This window comes from Thermobia domestica, chromosome 14, assembly GCF_964235325.1.
Source record: "Thermobia domestica chromosome 14, izTheDome1.hap1.1, whole genome shotgun sequence".
NCBI classification, from domain to species: domain Eukaryota; kingdom Metazoa; phylum Arthropoda; class Insecta; order Zygentoma; family Lepismatidae; genus Thermobia; species Thermobia domestica.
The window spans coordinates 192,526,923-192,545,695 of record NC_137467.1 but is presented as its reverse complement, the minus strand read 5'-3'; the positions used below and the strand labels follow the sequence as shown (position 1 = coordinate 192,545,695).

At 36.0% G+C, this 18,773-nt stretch overlaps 1 protein-coding gene across 3 annotated transcripts in view; it reads left to right on the top strand.

The window, feature by feature from the left end:
• Sbf (SET domain binding factor) overlaps positions 1-18,773 on the top strand; it is a 211,026-nt gene that overhangs the window by 1,572 nt on the left and 190,681 nt on the right. For all 3 annotated transcript variants that reach the window (XM_081739289.1, XM_081739287.1, XM_081739288.1), the window contains exons 2-3: positions 7,793-7,878; positions 13,112-13,267. In XM_081739289.1, coding sequence (XP_081595415.1) covers positions 7,793-7,878; positions 13,112-13,267 — 242 coding nt within the window. The remainder of the gene's footprint in view (positions 1-7,792; positions 7,879-13,111; positions 13,268-18,773) is intronic.

The window sequence follows — 18,773 nt, the reverse complement described above, 5'->3', positions numbered from 1 at the left end:
CAACTTTGGAACTTAACCCGTGTTTGAGTTATGTTGGGTAGGGTAGGTTACGTCGGAATCCTTTCTGTAAAATTTAATCCAGGAATATTTCCAGTACTGCAACGACAGAACAAGATATAATTTCAGAGACCATTTATATTTGTCAGTCCATTTTTCCCGTAATTGTATTATTTAATCTTGACTGGCCTTTGTAGTATATGCATTATAGAATTGGTACGGTTGGGTGGCAATCAGAAAAGTATTGTGTGATTAAGAATTGTTTTGGGATCGGATTTTGTTCATCAGATGAATCATGTAAATACGTTAGTTGAATGTTGAAACGTTTTAATAAAATAATCATTGGAAGTCATTCAGTGCAAGAATTTTATCCAGTTTCCCGTATGAGAAGCAATTTGGCAGTACAGACTAGGAATACATGATAGATGTTCTAGTACTTGTGCAGGTTTATTTTACAATTACTACCAGAAACTTTCTAAGTATTAAAATTCTGGAACAATTCAGATTTTAAACGTAGAATTCTGAGGTACTAACGCAGGTTTATATTTTGTAGTAACTAACAGAACAAAGTAGCGTATGTTGTGTGTAGACTACGGTTGAAATTTATTTTTCTTCTATAAGCTCTACAATTTACGTCTATAGCTACTCTTTGGCAAGGTTCTAGAGCACAGGTCCCCTTTCAATTTAACTGTAATAAAGGCAGAAAACGTGCTTTACGGGGCACTAACTCGCCGGCGCTCGCTCGGCAATACTGTGTGAATTAAATATTAGACTTTGGTGCAGAAAGGAGCCAACCTAGCTACTAACCTATATGGAGGGGACCTGTGTTCTAGAACCTTCCCCTACTCTTTTGCCGTAGTTTCAGTGGGTAGGTAAAGAATACCATATATGCATAGATGAGAGGCCACTTGGTAAAATGCTTTCACTCACAATACCCAATATCCAAATACTTGATTTGGATCGTGCAGCGTTACCGCGTGTCCACTAGCTGCGTAAAGATTTATAACATGCATGCGAACAGGTATGTCGTAAATACTGTTCGTGCGAAAACCACTGACGGTGGCTACTGCAAGCAAACTTTGCATCTATTCTGCTCCAGATATGGCAAATGACACTTCCCTTTGGTCTACGTGATCCCGCGTTCAGAAGGTATAAATTTATGTTCGTGTTATTACAAAATAAAATAAATTAAAAGCAAGGATAATAAAAATAAAAAGTGTCAGTGATTGAGGGTATTATAGAATAAGTATCTAAGAGGAATAATAGTAAAAATAAAATGAAGATTAAAAAGCAAGTGAATGGGAAACTGTGTGTGTGTAGTAAGGTAGAATATTATAGATACTTAAGACCAGAGAGGAAGTTCGCTGATAGTGTTGCAACATGTTTCTCCATCCCTTTGCGAGGGACATGGAAGAGTGTGGGGGAAAATCACATATATAATCCAAGTGATTTACCTTGTGCCTCCATTTATTTCTTTAATTGAATATTAGCTGAACTAGTTCTTTGCACGAGGAGAATAAAGTTAGTTTTCCCAAAGCACAAACAACTGGTGTGATTACTATATGTACTAGGTAGATTACAGAAACAAACTAAAATATTTCAGTCTCTACAAAGAAACAAATGAAAATACTGGTATTATTTAGTTCCTTGCCAAATCACGTGCTAGTGACATTGAGTCACTTGGTAGTGATTATGGTTAGTTACTTTTAACTGTGATGAGTATAAATAAAGTGGTCATATTTGGTATAAAAACTACAGTGCCTAAAACACGAACCAACTTGTGCTAGGTGTTTACTAAATAGCACAAATGCTATCTAACCGAGTCAAGGCAGGAGCGGAAACGAAGGGGTGCGGTCCTAGGGAGCAGGCGCTTCAGCGACGGTGGGTGTTCGCATAAATTGGGTGGTTTACATTGGCTCACTATAAGTCACAATATCAGTTCCGGGGCCTTCGATAAATTTGGGGATACTAAATGCCATCCGAAAATACTTTTGTCCGGCCTAAATATAAAATGAAAAACAAAACGTGTGAATCACTTGATAAGAAAAAATGCATTGGAGGAAGTTTTCATATCATTAAACTTAAAAAGACGTCTACTGTTAACAACAACACGAGGGGAAATAATTTTTAGCACCTCGTCTGTGTAATATGTAATGCAGTCGACAATTTGTGATCATTTGTAATAGTGTGGAGCAGCAGTAGGTACCATAACAAAATGTTAGTGCACTCTCAGATATGATATCTGAAACTTCACCAAGATACTATGTTCCATCATAAATTACAACTACTCAGTTACCAAGAATAGTTTTAAAATTACGTATTTGCTGGAAATATGTTCTATTCAGCTACTGCAGCATTTTTCTTACCCTTTGTAGAACTATTTGAATCTGTGACATTGTGAAAAGTTTTTAATATCTTCAACTGGTACTACACTTTCCCAGGCTTTGAGACCTTATTACTTCTCTGTAGCTAGCGTTAAAATATGTCACTTCAGTCTGTGAATTTAAGTTTTTGCAACCTTTGCGAAATCTTTTGCCGATTGAACAGTTAAACCTCCTTCAGACATCATCTTCATTCAAACATTTAACATTTAATATTTCCACCAACACCATCTACTGTTCGTTTACCATATGATGTTCCCAAATATTTTCAAGTGAATTATTTGTGGTATTTGAGATATAATTTGGAGCAGTTTTACCATGTATTATTATAGTATTTTGCCTTTGGGCAGGTCCTGGCACTGATTTTTTTTAAATTTATTTTTTTCTTTAGTATTTTAGATTCGGGACTGGGAGTGTTTCTTCCACATTTCTTAAACTTCAGCTTCCTCTTTTAATTCCCAATATTTTCGTCTATTTTACAAATCATCAATCAGTTATGTTCTTCCTACTCCTCACGTTCCTTCCATCTTCCCTTCTGTAGTGGTATGAAGACAATTTCTTCGCACAAGATGTGTTTGATCCAGTTGGTCTTCCTACGAAGGATGCTAGCTACAAGTGTCCTCTTCTCTCTTATCCGTTTTAAAACATCTTCGTTTGCTGCTCTCTCTATGTCCATTTTATCTTCTCTATCTTGCTCTAACACCACATTTCGAAGCGCTCTAAATATTTCTTCTCTAACTTCCGTAATGTCCAAGTCTCTGAACCATACAGTCCAGTACTCCATATATATAGCACTTGGCTAACTTCTTCCTTAGTCTAATATTGAGAATGCTAGTAGTTAAGAGTGATCTTTCGTTTTATTTTAAATTCTGATAATTGGTCATCATTCCAAATGACTTCCCATTTTTATTCAATGTGCTAGCCCCTCCGTGGGTAAGCGGTTGGCATACGCGCCTTTGGCGTGGGAGACCCGGGTTCGATTCCCGGAGGAAGCTTATGTGGTTGGATTCCACGTTAATCAGTAGGTCCACTTCTCATATAGTCTCGCTGCTGAAAGGGACGTTAAACTCAAAATCAACTCAGCTCAATGTGCTAGCTATACAAGAAATTTAAAAATGGAAAGACAGTATCTTTGTCCTTTTTGTTTGAGTCTGAACAGATTATTTGTGCTGAACATTTACCTTGTGAAATAGTGCTGCTGTAAGTAAATGGACGCTTGCATGAAACCACAAAGCACTTCGAACATCATTTTAATATTCACAGCTGAATGACATTGCGAAATCAATCTGTAACACTTGGCATTACCTATTTTATTCCTTTCAAAAAATATCTTTGTTGTATTCCTTTGTGTTCACCTGTGATATCTTTGGCATATCAGTAAATAATTTCTCATAAATATCACCTTTACAGTCCTTATTTATGACAAATGTAAGTCGACCGTCATTACTCTTTTTCCATCCTTTCCATTTTGCATTGTTTTCAGGTTCACTGGGACCCAATATTAATTTCACATTCATACACTTATCACAAGGATTATTTAAGCAGCATATTTAATCCGTTGTCACAGAGATAAGTCTCCCAAATGAAATTTGTGCATGAATCTTTAAAGCTTTGTGTTGTACTAGACCTAAGTATCCACATTGTTCAGCGGTTGTATCGTTCAGTAGCCAGACATTTCGTGGTCTAAGACTGCAAAATTTTGAAAACTCTAATTTGAAATGTGGAATCTCTTCTTTAAGTATATGAGATGCTTCTTTTATATAATATTATTTTTCTTTCCAAACAGTTAACACATCATTCACACCAGGACAAGTGTAAACTATGTCAGGACCGGAAAAATTAGTTTATTACAATCTCATAAGCATCAGTTTGGAAAGCTTGGATGCAAATTGTTCTCCATTTTCGTTGTTAGGCTGAGTCCGACATGCTTTGCTAAGCCTACTACTACTAGGGATGTATCGATACTACTTTTTCACCAATACCCGATACTGAAGATTCCGATACCGATGCGCGTAAAACTTCGTGTGACGAAATCCCGCTCAGGACGTATAATAATTTTCTTCAATCCTCTCTTCTCTGGTGCTCAACCTACAATCAAATTGAGTACCAAAGTGTCCTTGGTGCTTGTGGGCACCTTGGCAGATAAAAGCGGTCGAGCTTGGGACTGACCACTTCATCTTATTCCATAGATCGAGAATATGTGGAGCAGTTCCATATTCCCTACGCGCCATTATTCTTTTCTAAGTAGGAGAAAATAATGACAAAGTAGCCATCGAGAGGGTTTCTTCCATAGCATTTTCTTCTGAATTGAAAACTCTTAACTCGTTTGGGATTCAAATAACAGGTCTACTATTCTGACTGAAAACCTTTGTCTTTTCTTCACCACTATTTTGGCATGTAGGGGCTAAAAATATCAGTTGAGTACGATTAGTGCAAATCAAAGGCGTAAACATGCATAAAGAAATCGATGAAATATAAAAGTCACTGTTAAATATTAAGCAAATTGGAAATAGTTCGGAAAATGTATCGCTAAATATCGGTGTCCATTTGCCGATACCAATATATCGATACATCCCTAGCTACTACAGCTTTTTGTGTTCTTAGTGAACAGGGAAGTGTACGTGCAGTCTTTTAACGCTGCTTTTGAGAGGTTTGTATCTGTGTGGTAACTGCAAAATGCATGATTCTGTTTCTTCTGTCTCACTAACTCTATTTATCATTTCTGTAGGTTGCTTTTCTTTCAACTTGGCTCTTTAAAGTATTTTTCTTTCTCTTTCATATTTCTTCAAATCTTTTTTCTCCTTTTTACCATCTCTGCGATGTTTTCTTTTTTCTGAGCTCAGCTATTTTCTATCCCTTCCTCTTTGCTAGTACCCTTTAAGATTACTGGCTTTTTGTTTCTTTCTCATTTTTTTTTTAAATGTGTTGTGCATTAGTTGTTTCGCACTTGGCCTCAGATTCCATATCAATCCTAAAATAAACAGCAGTGGCATAAATCGCAAACAGAGATCGGTAAAAGTGCACTTTGTGCAGAACATTGATAGGAACCTATTAGAAACCGAACCGAACCATACCTATTACCTACAAGTAACATTGATTTTATTCCTTCTCCAATAGCACATCGTGTGGCAAAATCACTTGCTCTGCTCAAAGTCCAGTTTCACCCAAAATTCAGGTATTAATCAGGTTTTATGTAATCGAGTCTGTCACACGAAAGCCGTAATAAATACCAGTTCGTTTTTACACATTTTGTATGTCCTATTGTAGTTAAATTAATTCTCTATATATTAACCGGTTACCATACTATCGATCAATAACAAGCTTTGTCATGTATGGGACAAAAAGATAAAGCTGTTTTAAATACAAACTGTTGAGGAAGTATGATTTGAATGTAATTTGTTAGGTATAAAATAAAACTGTTCTGAAATAACAACAGGCAGGATTTAAGAAGTATTTCTCTGTAGTAAACAAAACCTAAAACGGTTTATCACATATAGGACAGTGACGTACTGTCACGTATAGGACAGTCAAAAGTGCATATGCTTTAACGTTATTTTGTAATTATTAATAATAAAGAATGATTAAAGTTGATTGTTTTATGTTTGAAACATCACATTAGCAATATAGAATATGTAAACGCTATAATACTAACCTACTGTAAGTTTGACAGACAGAAGAAACATCACGTTTTTACCACTTGAGGAGGGCGATCTTCAAAGCAGTGGTGCGACACCGTAGAATAAAAATTATTGAAAACTTCTTTAAAAATTAATTAACATGTACGTCTTGAAAGTAATAAACCAATTTTTGCAACAGTCTGCTATTTTTTATATTTTCACAAAAATTATCTTTTTTTGTTTGTTTGTTTGTTTGTTTGTTTAAGGCTCCAGAGTTATCAATTCCTGTTCTTCATACAGTATTTATACTTACGAAAAATTGAAAACAATTCTGTAGAGCAGTATGAAAATACAAAAAGAAAAAAAAAAATGTACTCTATCTACTGCGGTTGAAAATTATTGTTGGTATTGCAATTAAAATAAGACTAATCAGTCCCTATGATTATTACATTTCTTATACTTAATGGATTTTTACCAACTGTAATGGAAAATTGTATTTGGTGGTATTTAATTTGATAGTATAATTCCAGTTTTTATCCAGTGAGCCTTGTTCCAAATTTAATTCAGGTTCCTTCGTCCTAATGCAGTAGGATTCGTACGTGGAGTTTTCAATTTGCGAAGATGTTTTGTGGAGCACCTTTACCTTAATGATGTATTTCGAGGTCGCCAAATGTTTAGACAATCCAAATACCTCGAGATTCTGGTCCTTGGGTTCTGTAATATGTTCTTTGATCTTCGTTGCAAACATTTTTTTTTTCATTCATCCTAATGTAAAATTTTTCACAATTACATGCCACTAAATACATATCAGTGGAGTACAGTAAAAGTAGTAGAAAATGACCGATATTAGTGTCGATTTCATTGTTCTCGCGGTTGCCGAGATCAATGGTAAAACTCGGATCGCATTAACTTCCAAATTCACCCCATTCGCCTGCAAGGGGGGGGGGGAGACCGAGACGTGTAAAAATAATCCAAAATGACCGATATTAGTGTCAAATCCATAGTTTTCGCAGTCGCTGAGATGAATGGTGATACTGTCACAGCGTTGACTTCCAAATACAGCTCCAATGTGAAGAATGGGTATTTCAGCTAGTATTCAATAATACGGCATGATTTGAACAGGCATTTCTTGTTCAGAGACTAGCCTAATTCCGGTCCTGTTCGACCCTGAGACTATGTTAGGAAAATGTTGTGTATGAACCGAAGGCAGAGTTAAGGTTGAAATGGTAACGAACGGAGAATTGATTGTTTAATGGCCCTATGAGTAAATTTCTCTTTGAGAGTTCTGCAAGTGCCTGTGGCATTATCTTTAATTTTAAAATCTAGCGGTTATTTTCAAATGTGAAATTATTTATGTGTAGGACTTTGTACGTCGTATTACAGTGCTCACCAAGTTTTTACTAGTTGAATATTGTAACTCAGATAATTTTCGTTAGTAAAATATGAAGAAACTATCTACTAATTGAAGCTGTAGGACATATTCATATGAAACATGTCTTTTCTTGCGCATAGTTTTGTTCCTTTCATTAGATGTCTCGAAGATGATTCCCGTGCAGATGCAAATATCCAATGAAAGAAGCAAAATTGAGACATGAGGTTGTTAGGTTTCTTATGATATTGTATTTTTGATCTAGATATGTGCGTTAAGTGTACTGAAGAAGCCGTTTAGAGATTCTCTTTTAAGTTAAACTATAAAGAATCCTGTGTACTTGGTATTTCTGTATGTATATATATATAACATTTTTTTCGTGTGTTGCTACTATATATGCTGATGACTGGAATTTGTTTTTCTCGTAGGGAGTGGGATAAGCAGTGGCATAATTCTTCAGCGATTTCCAGAAAAAGACTGGAGTGATACGCCATTTATTGATGGCATAGAATGGGTGAGTAGAAAGATAATCTGAATTCTCGCTTAGAATTATTTACTAGACATATTTGTTGGTACTGCAATAGATCGTGCAAAATTTCTATATATTTACTAATTGAATTCTGTTTATTCTGGCCGATATCGGGTATGAGGAAAGCATTGACGCCAAATAGTTCTTTTCAGTTTATTTTCAGTTTGAAGTAAGAGTATTGAGTACTTGATATCATGTAAAGTTAGACATTGTAGGTGCAAGAAATGAACAATAAAAGGATCAAAAATGTATAATGGCAAGAAAGTCCTTGTTAGAGTTCCACTGAATTTATTTGTTAAAAAGCAAATGAATAATTATTGATTTTAATTGAACAATGTTTGTTGTTTAATGGTTACGAAGTTGAGATATAAGATGATATAGTAAGTTGAATGTTTAGTGGAAGAATTGAGTATCTCAAGTGTCAAAAAGAATCATAGAGTTACAGTTGTAAATTGATGCAAGGAAATATATGTAAAGAGTATGAAATAAATAAGTATGATTGGAGATACTGTTGATTCTAAATGGTAATAATGATACGTATGAAGGCGTATGCAACTGGTTGTATAAGTTAATGATATTAGAGTAATTTCAGAAGTCTAATCTGAAATAGTATCTTTTCGGAACGTACGTAACCTAATTTAAGTAGTAACAGACATAATTCGTACAGTGTTACTTTTGTTGCATAACTTGGTTTGTGCGGGATTTAGTACCCTTTTTTGAATAGTGGATCTACACAGGAGGTCCATCGACGTTTATGGAAACGAAATCTGGGGTTGGAAGCCGTTTTTCCACCAGTGATTGTGTTTTATATGCCGGCTTTGTTGACTAGATAATAACCAGACACCGAAGTTTGCATTGGAGCAGACATCTGTTATTATGATTTCTGCGGATGGCCAAAGATACAAACGTAATGAATAAGCTCGGGAATCGAACTTGAAATCCATCCAGCATCTGTGCATTGACAGCTTCACAATAGCAACCTGAATACATATAATGCTATCGGCACACAAATGCTATTAGAATACAAATTGTAATGTCATCCAAACAAAACGAATTTTTGTTCTAGCCTCGCCACAAACAACCGCAATAAATCACAACATTAAGAGTTATGTTGAAAGCACTAACTTCAGCGATTTGATTCTACTGTAAAGAACATAGAATAAAATCTAGTATAGGCGGGCTGTGCACGTAACGAGCACCGAGGAAAACATTGAAGAAATTACACATATGATTCAATTCATTGTTCTTTTGTATGTTTTGTAAGCATACATCTACATACTTTAAAAAATAAAATAAAAGAATTTGTTCGCGAATAATTAAATAGAGCTTATGACGTAGGCCCTGTTAGTAATCGTCCATCTTGAAGAATGACGCGTTCTTCTTCCCGCTTCTCACATGAAGTATCGCCCACAGGTCTAGAACCTATGCGTAAAAAGTACTCGCTATACCCTCGTTTCATACAAATTTTTATTCATTTCGCCTGCACATGTACTCTCATTGGCTGAAGCATTATCGTGATATCTATGAGAGTATGTTATCGCTCCAGTTCCCACGGATGAGGTTTAAACATCAACAAAGATCCGGTTGTAACATAAAATAAAAGAAAATGCGAAAAGTAAAAACTAAATGTAGTTCTTTAAGTTCATTGCACAAAATAAAATTAATGCTCCAAAAATTGATTCAGAATAAAAATCAGTAAACTGTTGAGAATAGATTTGATCAAGTTTTTTCCCCACTCCAGACATTTCGCACAAAACAGATACTGTACATGGAGAGCGATTTGTGCCTGCTAGCTTCAAACACTTAAATTCACAGAAATTTATCGTGCAGCGTCTAGAGATTTCTCAGTGATTTCCTAATATGATATAAGTCGAAATTCTGTTTCATGTGCAATGTCATTCTAGTAGAATGTCCAAAATACTCAGACCGCAGAGAACGTTCAGGGCGAACTAAAAATCTGAATTGGGTTTTAGGGTATAACTAGGTCTCTAGTCTCCCAGCAGACATAGACGCTCAGCGGAAACATAGAATGGGACATTTCAGTAGCACTATATCCACTTTTTCACTCTCTTATTCTTCATTCTAACTTACACATTGACAAAACGCATCGTCTTGAAAGCTAAGTGTCTATTGTTTACGTTTTTTTTTATTTATTTATTTTTATAACTATGTTTTCATGTAAGTACCGGCATTTTGATATTTATGTTTCCGCTGAGATTTCGGTGTTGCTTGTATTTACTTTAATTTTTTTTTTTTTTTTTTAACTGAACTCAGAAAGTACTCATTTTGGCCGTAATTACCTCATTATATGCTTTATAATCGGAAATTCAGGTTTGAATTCTACAGCTGGCCAACCTAATATAGTTTTCCATGCTTTCACCACAGCGTTTACAGGCTACGGGAATTTTTTCACATATACGGAAATGCCGTCAGGCGTTTTGCATTTCACTTGCGAATTTAAGAAACATGTATGACAAAGGAATATAAAAGAACTAGTGTTACTTAACAAATAACACGGAACCACTATATCTACTTTTTTTCAAACAGTTATGTGAAAAACCGCATATAATCACGGCTACATAAATTTTGCACAAATTTCCATATCAGACTCCTCACAAACAACATTTTCTCTTTGATCACACATAAAGATAGTTTCACAGAGCACAGGCTGATGTTCTAAAATACATATCAATAAGACAACTTAGTTTTATTAATTATAGCAAATTACAATGTTTTTGCAGTATACACACAAATTTGTACCATGCATGTTATTCATATGTAGTGAATTTTGAAATTAAAACTGATTATTATTAAGATGTGAGAAATGCAGATTTGACACATACGTGGACACATACATTTGGTGTATGTGGACATACAGCATTGAACTTGTTCGTTCATAATGTAGGTATTTCTAGATTTAAATTAAACCCATCTCCTTGTTCCTGGAAATCAGTAGATAAATTTTAGTTTCTGTTATTTCGAAAAACATTGTTTTTTTTTATTATTATTATTTATTCATTTAAATACAGTATAGCTGGAATAGACTATATACAGTGTGTTTGAAAAAGAACTCCCTAGTTTTAATGTGTCCTATAATCTGTACAAAGTGACATACAGTATTCTAGTTTGTGGTGTTTGATTCATCAACTCTCCAAGTTTGGCTCTCCTGCAGTTGGCAGGTCTGCTTGACCTTGAGACGGCACCTCTGTTTTTACCTCTGTTTCCTCAGTTCAGTCCAGGCAGGCGTGTGCAGTGCAGAGCAACTCAGCAACAATGTGTACTCCGCAACAGAAAGTGCAGTGTGTTATTTGGCTTGTAAAAACTGAGTCAGTTATAACAGTGCAACGTAATTTTAGACGTCAGTATGGTGGTGAACCACCACAGCAAAAGCTATCCGTCATTGGCTAAAGTCTTTCAAGGAAATCGGTAGTGTTTTAAAAGCAAAATCACCAGATAGACCTAGAATTTCTGAAGATGTTGTTAGACAGATCCGTGTTTCTTGTGTTCGGAGCCCGAAGATGTCATTGGCCAGACATAGTCTACAATTAGGAGTGCCTAAAGGTACTGTTTATGATGTTGTGCGTAAAATACTTAAGTTGCGCGCCTAGAAATTGCAACTGTTACATGAAATTAAATCTACTGATAAAGTCGGAAGGTTTGAGTTTGCTACTGACTTTCTACACAGAATTGATGATGATGTCAATTTTTTAATAAAGATTCTCTTTTCTGATAAGGCTACATTTCATGTCAGTGGAACAGTTAATCGTCATAACGGCGGTTGGGACAGTTACACCTGAAATGTTGGTGAATACGTGGGGAGAAGTGGAATATCGTCTCGACGTGTGCGGGGCCACAAATGGATCCCACGTTGAAGTCTACCAACATTAAACAAAACTTGAAGGAATTCTCTCTCATGATATGTACTCACTGATGTAAGTTTTCATTCATTTCCCGGGGAGTTATTTTTCAAACACCTGTATATTAGACGACGTTGCAGAATATCTGTCCTAGATTCAAATCCATTTTCCGGAGCAGATTGTGGCAGTGTTCATAATTTGTTATATATGAAAATACCAATTAAACTTAAATCATACGATTTGAGTAAGGAGGAGCAGGCCAGATCCGTCCCCATGGTTTTTGTGAACGTATAGGGAATTCCATGCAGATGAAGCTGAATTAGTAACCCATACTAGGGAAGAACAAAAGACATCATTTTCTGAACCACTCAAAAGTGAACTGAATCGTCACCAACAGCAAAACAACCATGGATGACGAAGGCCATACTAGAACTGATAGAAGAGACAAGAAAGAAAGAAAGAAAGAAGAAAAAAGGAGAGTGAAATGTAAACACTCCATGATGGGCAGAAATATAAAATCCTTTGTTAAGAGATACTGCAAAACTGCATGACAAGTTAACAATTCTGTAACAAAATGTACTGAGATAGAGAATCACCGAAACGGCGAAGAAAGTGAGTGCAGAATAAATGAGTTGGAAATTGACCCAAACAAATCCACACTCGTAGTAATAGATATATCAGCACAGGGTGTTTGAGGGAATTAGATGTACGAAGCAGATGATCTCGTATGTCGTGGATCAACAATCAGTTGTAATGAAGGCTCTGAGAATCAGGTAAGATGAGTCGCCTTGACGAAGTTGAATAAAATATGGAAGACCCGAACAATAGCCCGGGGCCGCGGTGGCTCAGTTGTAGTGTGTTCACCTCTGGTGCTTGGGGTCCCGGGTTCGATTCCAGACCCCGCTAAGTGAACTTTGTGGTGGACAAACACCGCGTGCGTGGGTTTTCTCGGGGTTCTCCCACTTTCTTCATTACACCATTTCATTCATTACTCATCATCACCGTCTCCTTTAGCCTAACCGGCATAAGGTGCGACGTAAAACTTAAAGATTTCATTTTATTTCATTTTTCGAACAATAGCCCACACTTTAAAGATTGGTCTTAAAGATTGTCTTTTGTCTTTCACGGATGTGAGGCGTAAACTCTCAACGCTAGTTATAGAGAAAGGATCGATGCTTTCCAGATTTGGTGCTGGCATAGAATGAAACGGGTGCCATAGAACGCCAAGTACGTAATATTTTGTGAGTTTATACTTCCAGAGCTTAGGCATAGTTCTTTCTAGTCTGTGTGAATTTCAATTTCAGATTTATGTATATGTATATTGTGCTGACATATCTTGTGAAACTTTTCTACTTGTTTAGTTCTGCCAACCGCAAGGATGGGCTCTGTCAACGGAGAGGCAGGAACCACGATTCTTTGTGTCTGTTCTCACAGACATCGACGCCAACAGACATTATTGCGCTTGTCTGTGTTTCAACGAAGCCGTAGCTATTACTCCAAGCAAGCCGGTGGATGAGGTAAGAATGAACATTTAATAATAATACAGTAATATATGGTTATTGAACGTATGGAGCACTTATTATTAAAACTAAGTGAATAATAAGAAAGTGGCTTACCTGTTATGCCTCTATGTTTGTGACTTTAATTGAATATTTTCTTTCTCTGGGTCGGAACGTCGTCAGCACCATTTTTATTATTGTATCATCGGATCCTTTACAATAATTAAGGTAACAAACACGGAGGCCCAAAGTAAACTACTTTTCTTGTGAACATATGCCCTATAGCTTGTAGAAGTACATAACCTCAATAATGTTCTTTTCGTAAGTGTTTTTACCGTATTTTTCAAGCGTTTCCCGCGAGCTTAGACGCTGAGGAAGAGGCTAAACGCTTTCATCAGGGCTTAAGACTTTCTTCTGTGCAGGTCTTCATGTAATTTCTGTAACAACAGTGGTCTGCATGCATATATATATATATATATATAATATAGGGTGGTAGGTAATTCCATCGACAAATTTTGGGAGGTGATTCCTTATATGAAATGAAAGAAAAAAGTTCTTATAAACATAGGTCGAAAAACGTATCATTTCAGGTATGAACCGCCGAAAATTCGAAAAATCATGCTTCGAAACGCCCTGCCTTAGAAACTATAGGACCTATAACAAGGGGTTTAAGGAATTACACAGGAACAATATGCGAACTATCTAAATATCCATGTTTTACCATCCTCCGTTATCGGCGAAACGAACGCGTTATTAGTACTTAAAGGAGTATCCCTAAACCTCAGTTTCCTTTTTACAGTTCGTTTCGCCGATAACGGAGGATGGTAAAACATGGATATTTAGATAGTTCGCATACTAGTTCCTTTGTAATTCCTGAAACCGCTTGGGATCGGTCCTGTAGTTTCTAAGGCAGAGCGTTTGGAAACGTGAATTTTCAAATTTTCGGCGGTTCATAACTGTGAAAGGAGACGTTTTTCGTCCCATGTTTATTAGAACTTTTTTTTTCTTTCATTTCATATAACGAATCACCTCCCAAATTTTGTCGGTGTATTTACCTACCACCCTGTATATATATATATATATGTGTGTGTGTGTGTGTGTAATATAGACTGTATGTATGTGAGGGGCAGTCAATAAATTCCCGAAAGCTGTTGTAGTTTTGGCTTTTGAGATACAATCACAACGAATCTTCTACAATACAGTCCTTCGGTTGCGTAATTATGAAATTGACAAGTGTGAACAGGTCATAACAGGCACTGAATGGAGGAGAAGTCGGCTCAATTTCACAGATCGAACAACGCGCAAACATCAAGTTCATGTGCAAATAGGGGAAAGTCTGATTCAAAGAATTTAATATCCTTAAAAAAGAGGTTTAGCACCATTGGATGTTTGGCTCTTTCCAAAGCTGAAAATGGGCCTTTACCGTTTCGCCAACGTAGAAGAGATCAAACTAACGCGACGGGTGAAATTCAGAAGATACCAAAAGAAGCCTTTCGTCGGTGTTTCCACCAATCACAAGAGGGGTGGAACAACTGTATGTGTTTCAAAAGTGCATAGTTTGAAGGCGATTAAGTAAATGTGTAGTTATATTGTGGTAATAAAGAGCTACAACAGAATTCTGGGAACTTCTTGATTGTCCCTCATGTATATATGTATATATATACGCTACCCTTTGGCTAGCAGGGAGCTCCGCCCCCAGTCCCCCGAGTATGCTCGGCCTACGGCCTCGCATTTCTTATCTATCAGCCTTTGTGTCAACAGTGAATTTCGTGAACTTGCTCTTCATATTTCCTAAATTTGCCCATCCCCCCCCCCCCCTTCGCCCTTACACACCTCTTGAACCCATAATTCTATTTCTTCTTTTCCTATTTCAACTATCTAAAAGATAAGATTTTGTATTCCAAGAAAACGTCCATTTAGATAGCATGGGAATTCCTTCATTCCTCCTTAGACCCCCTAAAATAATTAAAAATATTCACTTTGGGAAACTTTCCTGTTGGTTAGGCCTGGAAGGCTATAATCATGCCAAATTTCATGGTTCTAATCCTGCCGGACACCATGCTCGTGGGTTTTCCTGGGGTTCTCCCGTTTTCTCCCACTCTTCATTCCACCATTTTACTCATCTCTCATCATCACCGTTTCCTTTAGCCTAACCGGCATAACCATGGGACGTAAAAGTTAAGGATTTCATTTCATTTTTTTTTCCCTAATCCTGCCGGAAGGGCCTAAACATTTTGGGGTGTAGAAGAGTCCCATATAAATAACATGGGGAAGATTTTTCAGTTCCCCATAAAAGCACTCTATGGTTGGAAATTTTTATTTGTGATGATTCACTCAGATAACGCTAACGAAAACTTACAAGCATACCGAATTTCAAGTTTTTATTCCAATTCTAAGTACCTAAAACATGAGATTAGAGGCTCAGAGAAAGGCCCATTTAAATAACATGGGGAAATTCTTTATCCCCTCTTTAGACACTCTAAAAATTAAGAATATTCACTTTGGGCAATTTTCCTGTGGGTAGTTCCGGAAAGCTACAATCATGCCAAACTTAATCATTGTAGCCCTACAGGAAATGCTCAATAATTTATGTCAGCTCATGTAGTTTTATATATAGTTAGGATATAATTTGACTACTGCATTAACATCTAAATCAAACTTATTTCTTGGGGGTTTCAGGAATTCAGGTAATGTTTGACGATGTATATAATTATGCTTTTCATGATGATTTTATGCTTACGTCGAACTTAGAATATTATAATTGAATTCCTAATACGAACAAGAAACAGGTTTGATTTATATGTTAATGCACTTACCAAAGTGTACTATACTGGGGAAAAAATGTATACAGGGTGGCTTATAAGTGTGTATTTGATGTTTCAAAGACTGCAGTAAAGAAACTAGCAGCATAACTTAAATGTAAGATTGAACATACCTTTCCTTACAAGAATTTTAATCTCTGTTTTTCATGGCATGATCAACCAATGCACCATCAAAATCAGTACATGCCTTGAAACGAAGTGCAGCGTTGTCACAAGCAGCTTTGACAGACCCGTACTGGTATCGTGTGGAACTCTTCTATGATAGCTTCCCGTAGTTTGGCCGAATTGCGTATGTGATGTTGATACACTTTGTTCTTTAAAACACCCCATAAGAAAAAGTCAGGTGGTGTGCAAATCGGGAGATCGAGCTGGCCATTCCGCAGACCCAGGTCGACTGATCCAATAGTTCGCGCACGCTGTTCCAGTGGCAACCGTTCGGTCATCCTGTGTGGCATACACTAACGGTTCTAAGTCCGGGTGATGTTAAATTTACATTGAAATTGCACCATCCGATCATGACGTACTGTCACGTGGTACTAGTCGACTTTCCCATTCAGTGTTCAGTTGCACATACAATTTTATTGATAAAAAATGTGACTTACTTACGCTACGAAACATAGCTGTGCGAACATCAGCGAACGAAGGGGGTTAGAAGCCCCGCAGGGCTCGTTATATTCCACCTTTTCAGGTTGACACTTACAGATAACAGGGTACTACAGACTTACAGACTAGTACGTTTCGCTTTACGCAGTTGTTTCGTTTTTTGTACAAGAAACATGTAATTGGAAAGTGGATTAATATCATGTAACATTATGTCACGATCGAAAGGTGCAACTTCAGTGTAAAATTAACCTCACCCTTCTAATTCCAGTGACCGCTATCTCCACTGTCAGCCAACACAGTGGTTGCCATATTGAAACATTTTGTCCACACTTACAAATACTACAGTCAGTCGAACACCATATACATAATTACGGGCCACTCTGTATATACACACAACGCTGTTGTTACAAAACTATGTGAAGCCTGCATAAGCGTAACCCCTGACGAAAAGTGCTTGTGGGAAGCGCTTGAAATAGAGGATAACAAAGAAAAGTAACATCATTTAATTTTAATTATTAAGAGGACAGACTACTAAATATTTTTCAAAAGCTAACAGTTTTTCTTTTGCCAGTTTTTCGTAAGTGAAAAGAGATAATAAAATATAGCTTAACTCAGTAATAGATAATGTTATTCTACACCCGAAAATACGAATCGGAAGAATTTTCAGTGTTGCCACTCTAGAAATTATAGTGTGACCAGAATTTGAATTACCCAAAAATCTAGGTTATGGCAGCGACTAGAAAAATGAACTCAACGACAATTGATGACTTACCATGCTGTCTGTGTTCGTGTTCCTTGTTGATTACTTTTTAAATAATATTTGTATTTTCTATTGTTTATTAAAAATTATTTATTTTGTACTCTTTATTACAAAATAAATACAAATATTATTTGAAAAGTAGTTAACAAGGAACACAGACAGCATGATAAGTCATCAGTTGCCATTGAGTTTATTTTTCTAGTCGTTGCCATACCCTAGATTTTTGAGTAATTCAAATTCTAGTCACACTAATTTTTATGGATGGCAACACTGAAAATTTTCCTGATTCGTATTTTCGGGTGCAGAATAACATTATCTATTACTGAGATAAGTTACATTTCATTATCTCTTTTCACTTACGAAAAACTGGCAAAAGAAAAATTGTTAGCTTTTGAAAAATATTTAGTAGAAAAATTGTTAGTTTTTGAAAAATATTTAGTGCTCCCTTAAATAATTTATGATCTGTTGAAAAGATACTTCTTTAGATACATTTTTCGGTGTTTTGTGAATTATTTGTTATGGTAAATATAAAGTTCACTGTTTTTGATACTTCACAATATGATTTAGGAAGAAGTTTATTAGAGAAAACAAATTAATAGTTCTCTTTAGCCAAGTTGAGAAGTGGCAAAATATATGGCTTTCAGAAAACAGACTGGATAGTGTAGTGATTATTGAATAGACACGGTAAGCCAGCGACTCGGATTTCAATTCTGATTCAACAGTGATTTTTAATTTCTTGTTTTTTTTGTTTTTTACTTATTGCATATCGATGGAAGAATAGTTGAAACACATCTTTAGAATAATTGTGGATTCTCGCGTTCTCGTGCATTTCCAATACGATTTCGTGAGTCGTTTTAGATGTTGCGATCCAGTGGAAATCTTCATCACAAATATTTGTGAGGCAATACGGTATTTCAATATTTCGTTTTAAAATAAGTCACGAGTTATCCTTCCATGATTGACAAGAGATTTAAGGGAAAACGAAAGAAGGCGACCCAGAAATTCCACGTGAATAGTAAACTCATATCAGAAACTATGAAAAATATTTTTGTGTAGTAATGTAAAATTAAATTAAATTTGTCGTTTACTATTTTTTGCTCCTTGTCTGCTGAAAGTTAACTCATACTAGATACCTCAGTTGCTAATGCGATATTTTCGTGCTTTGTAAGAATGAAAATTCTTTCGATACTTATTACTATTGACAATTTGATTATTAATAACACCAATTCATACGCTAATTTACTAAATATAATACCATAAATAGAAACATTTAATTTGAATGAATGAGATTTTGTAATACAGTATGACATTTGACAATTTTTAGACTAATATGTCTGCT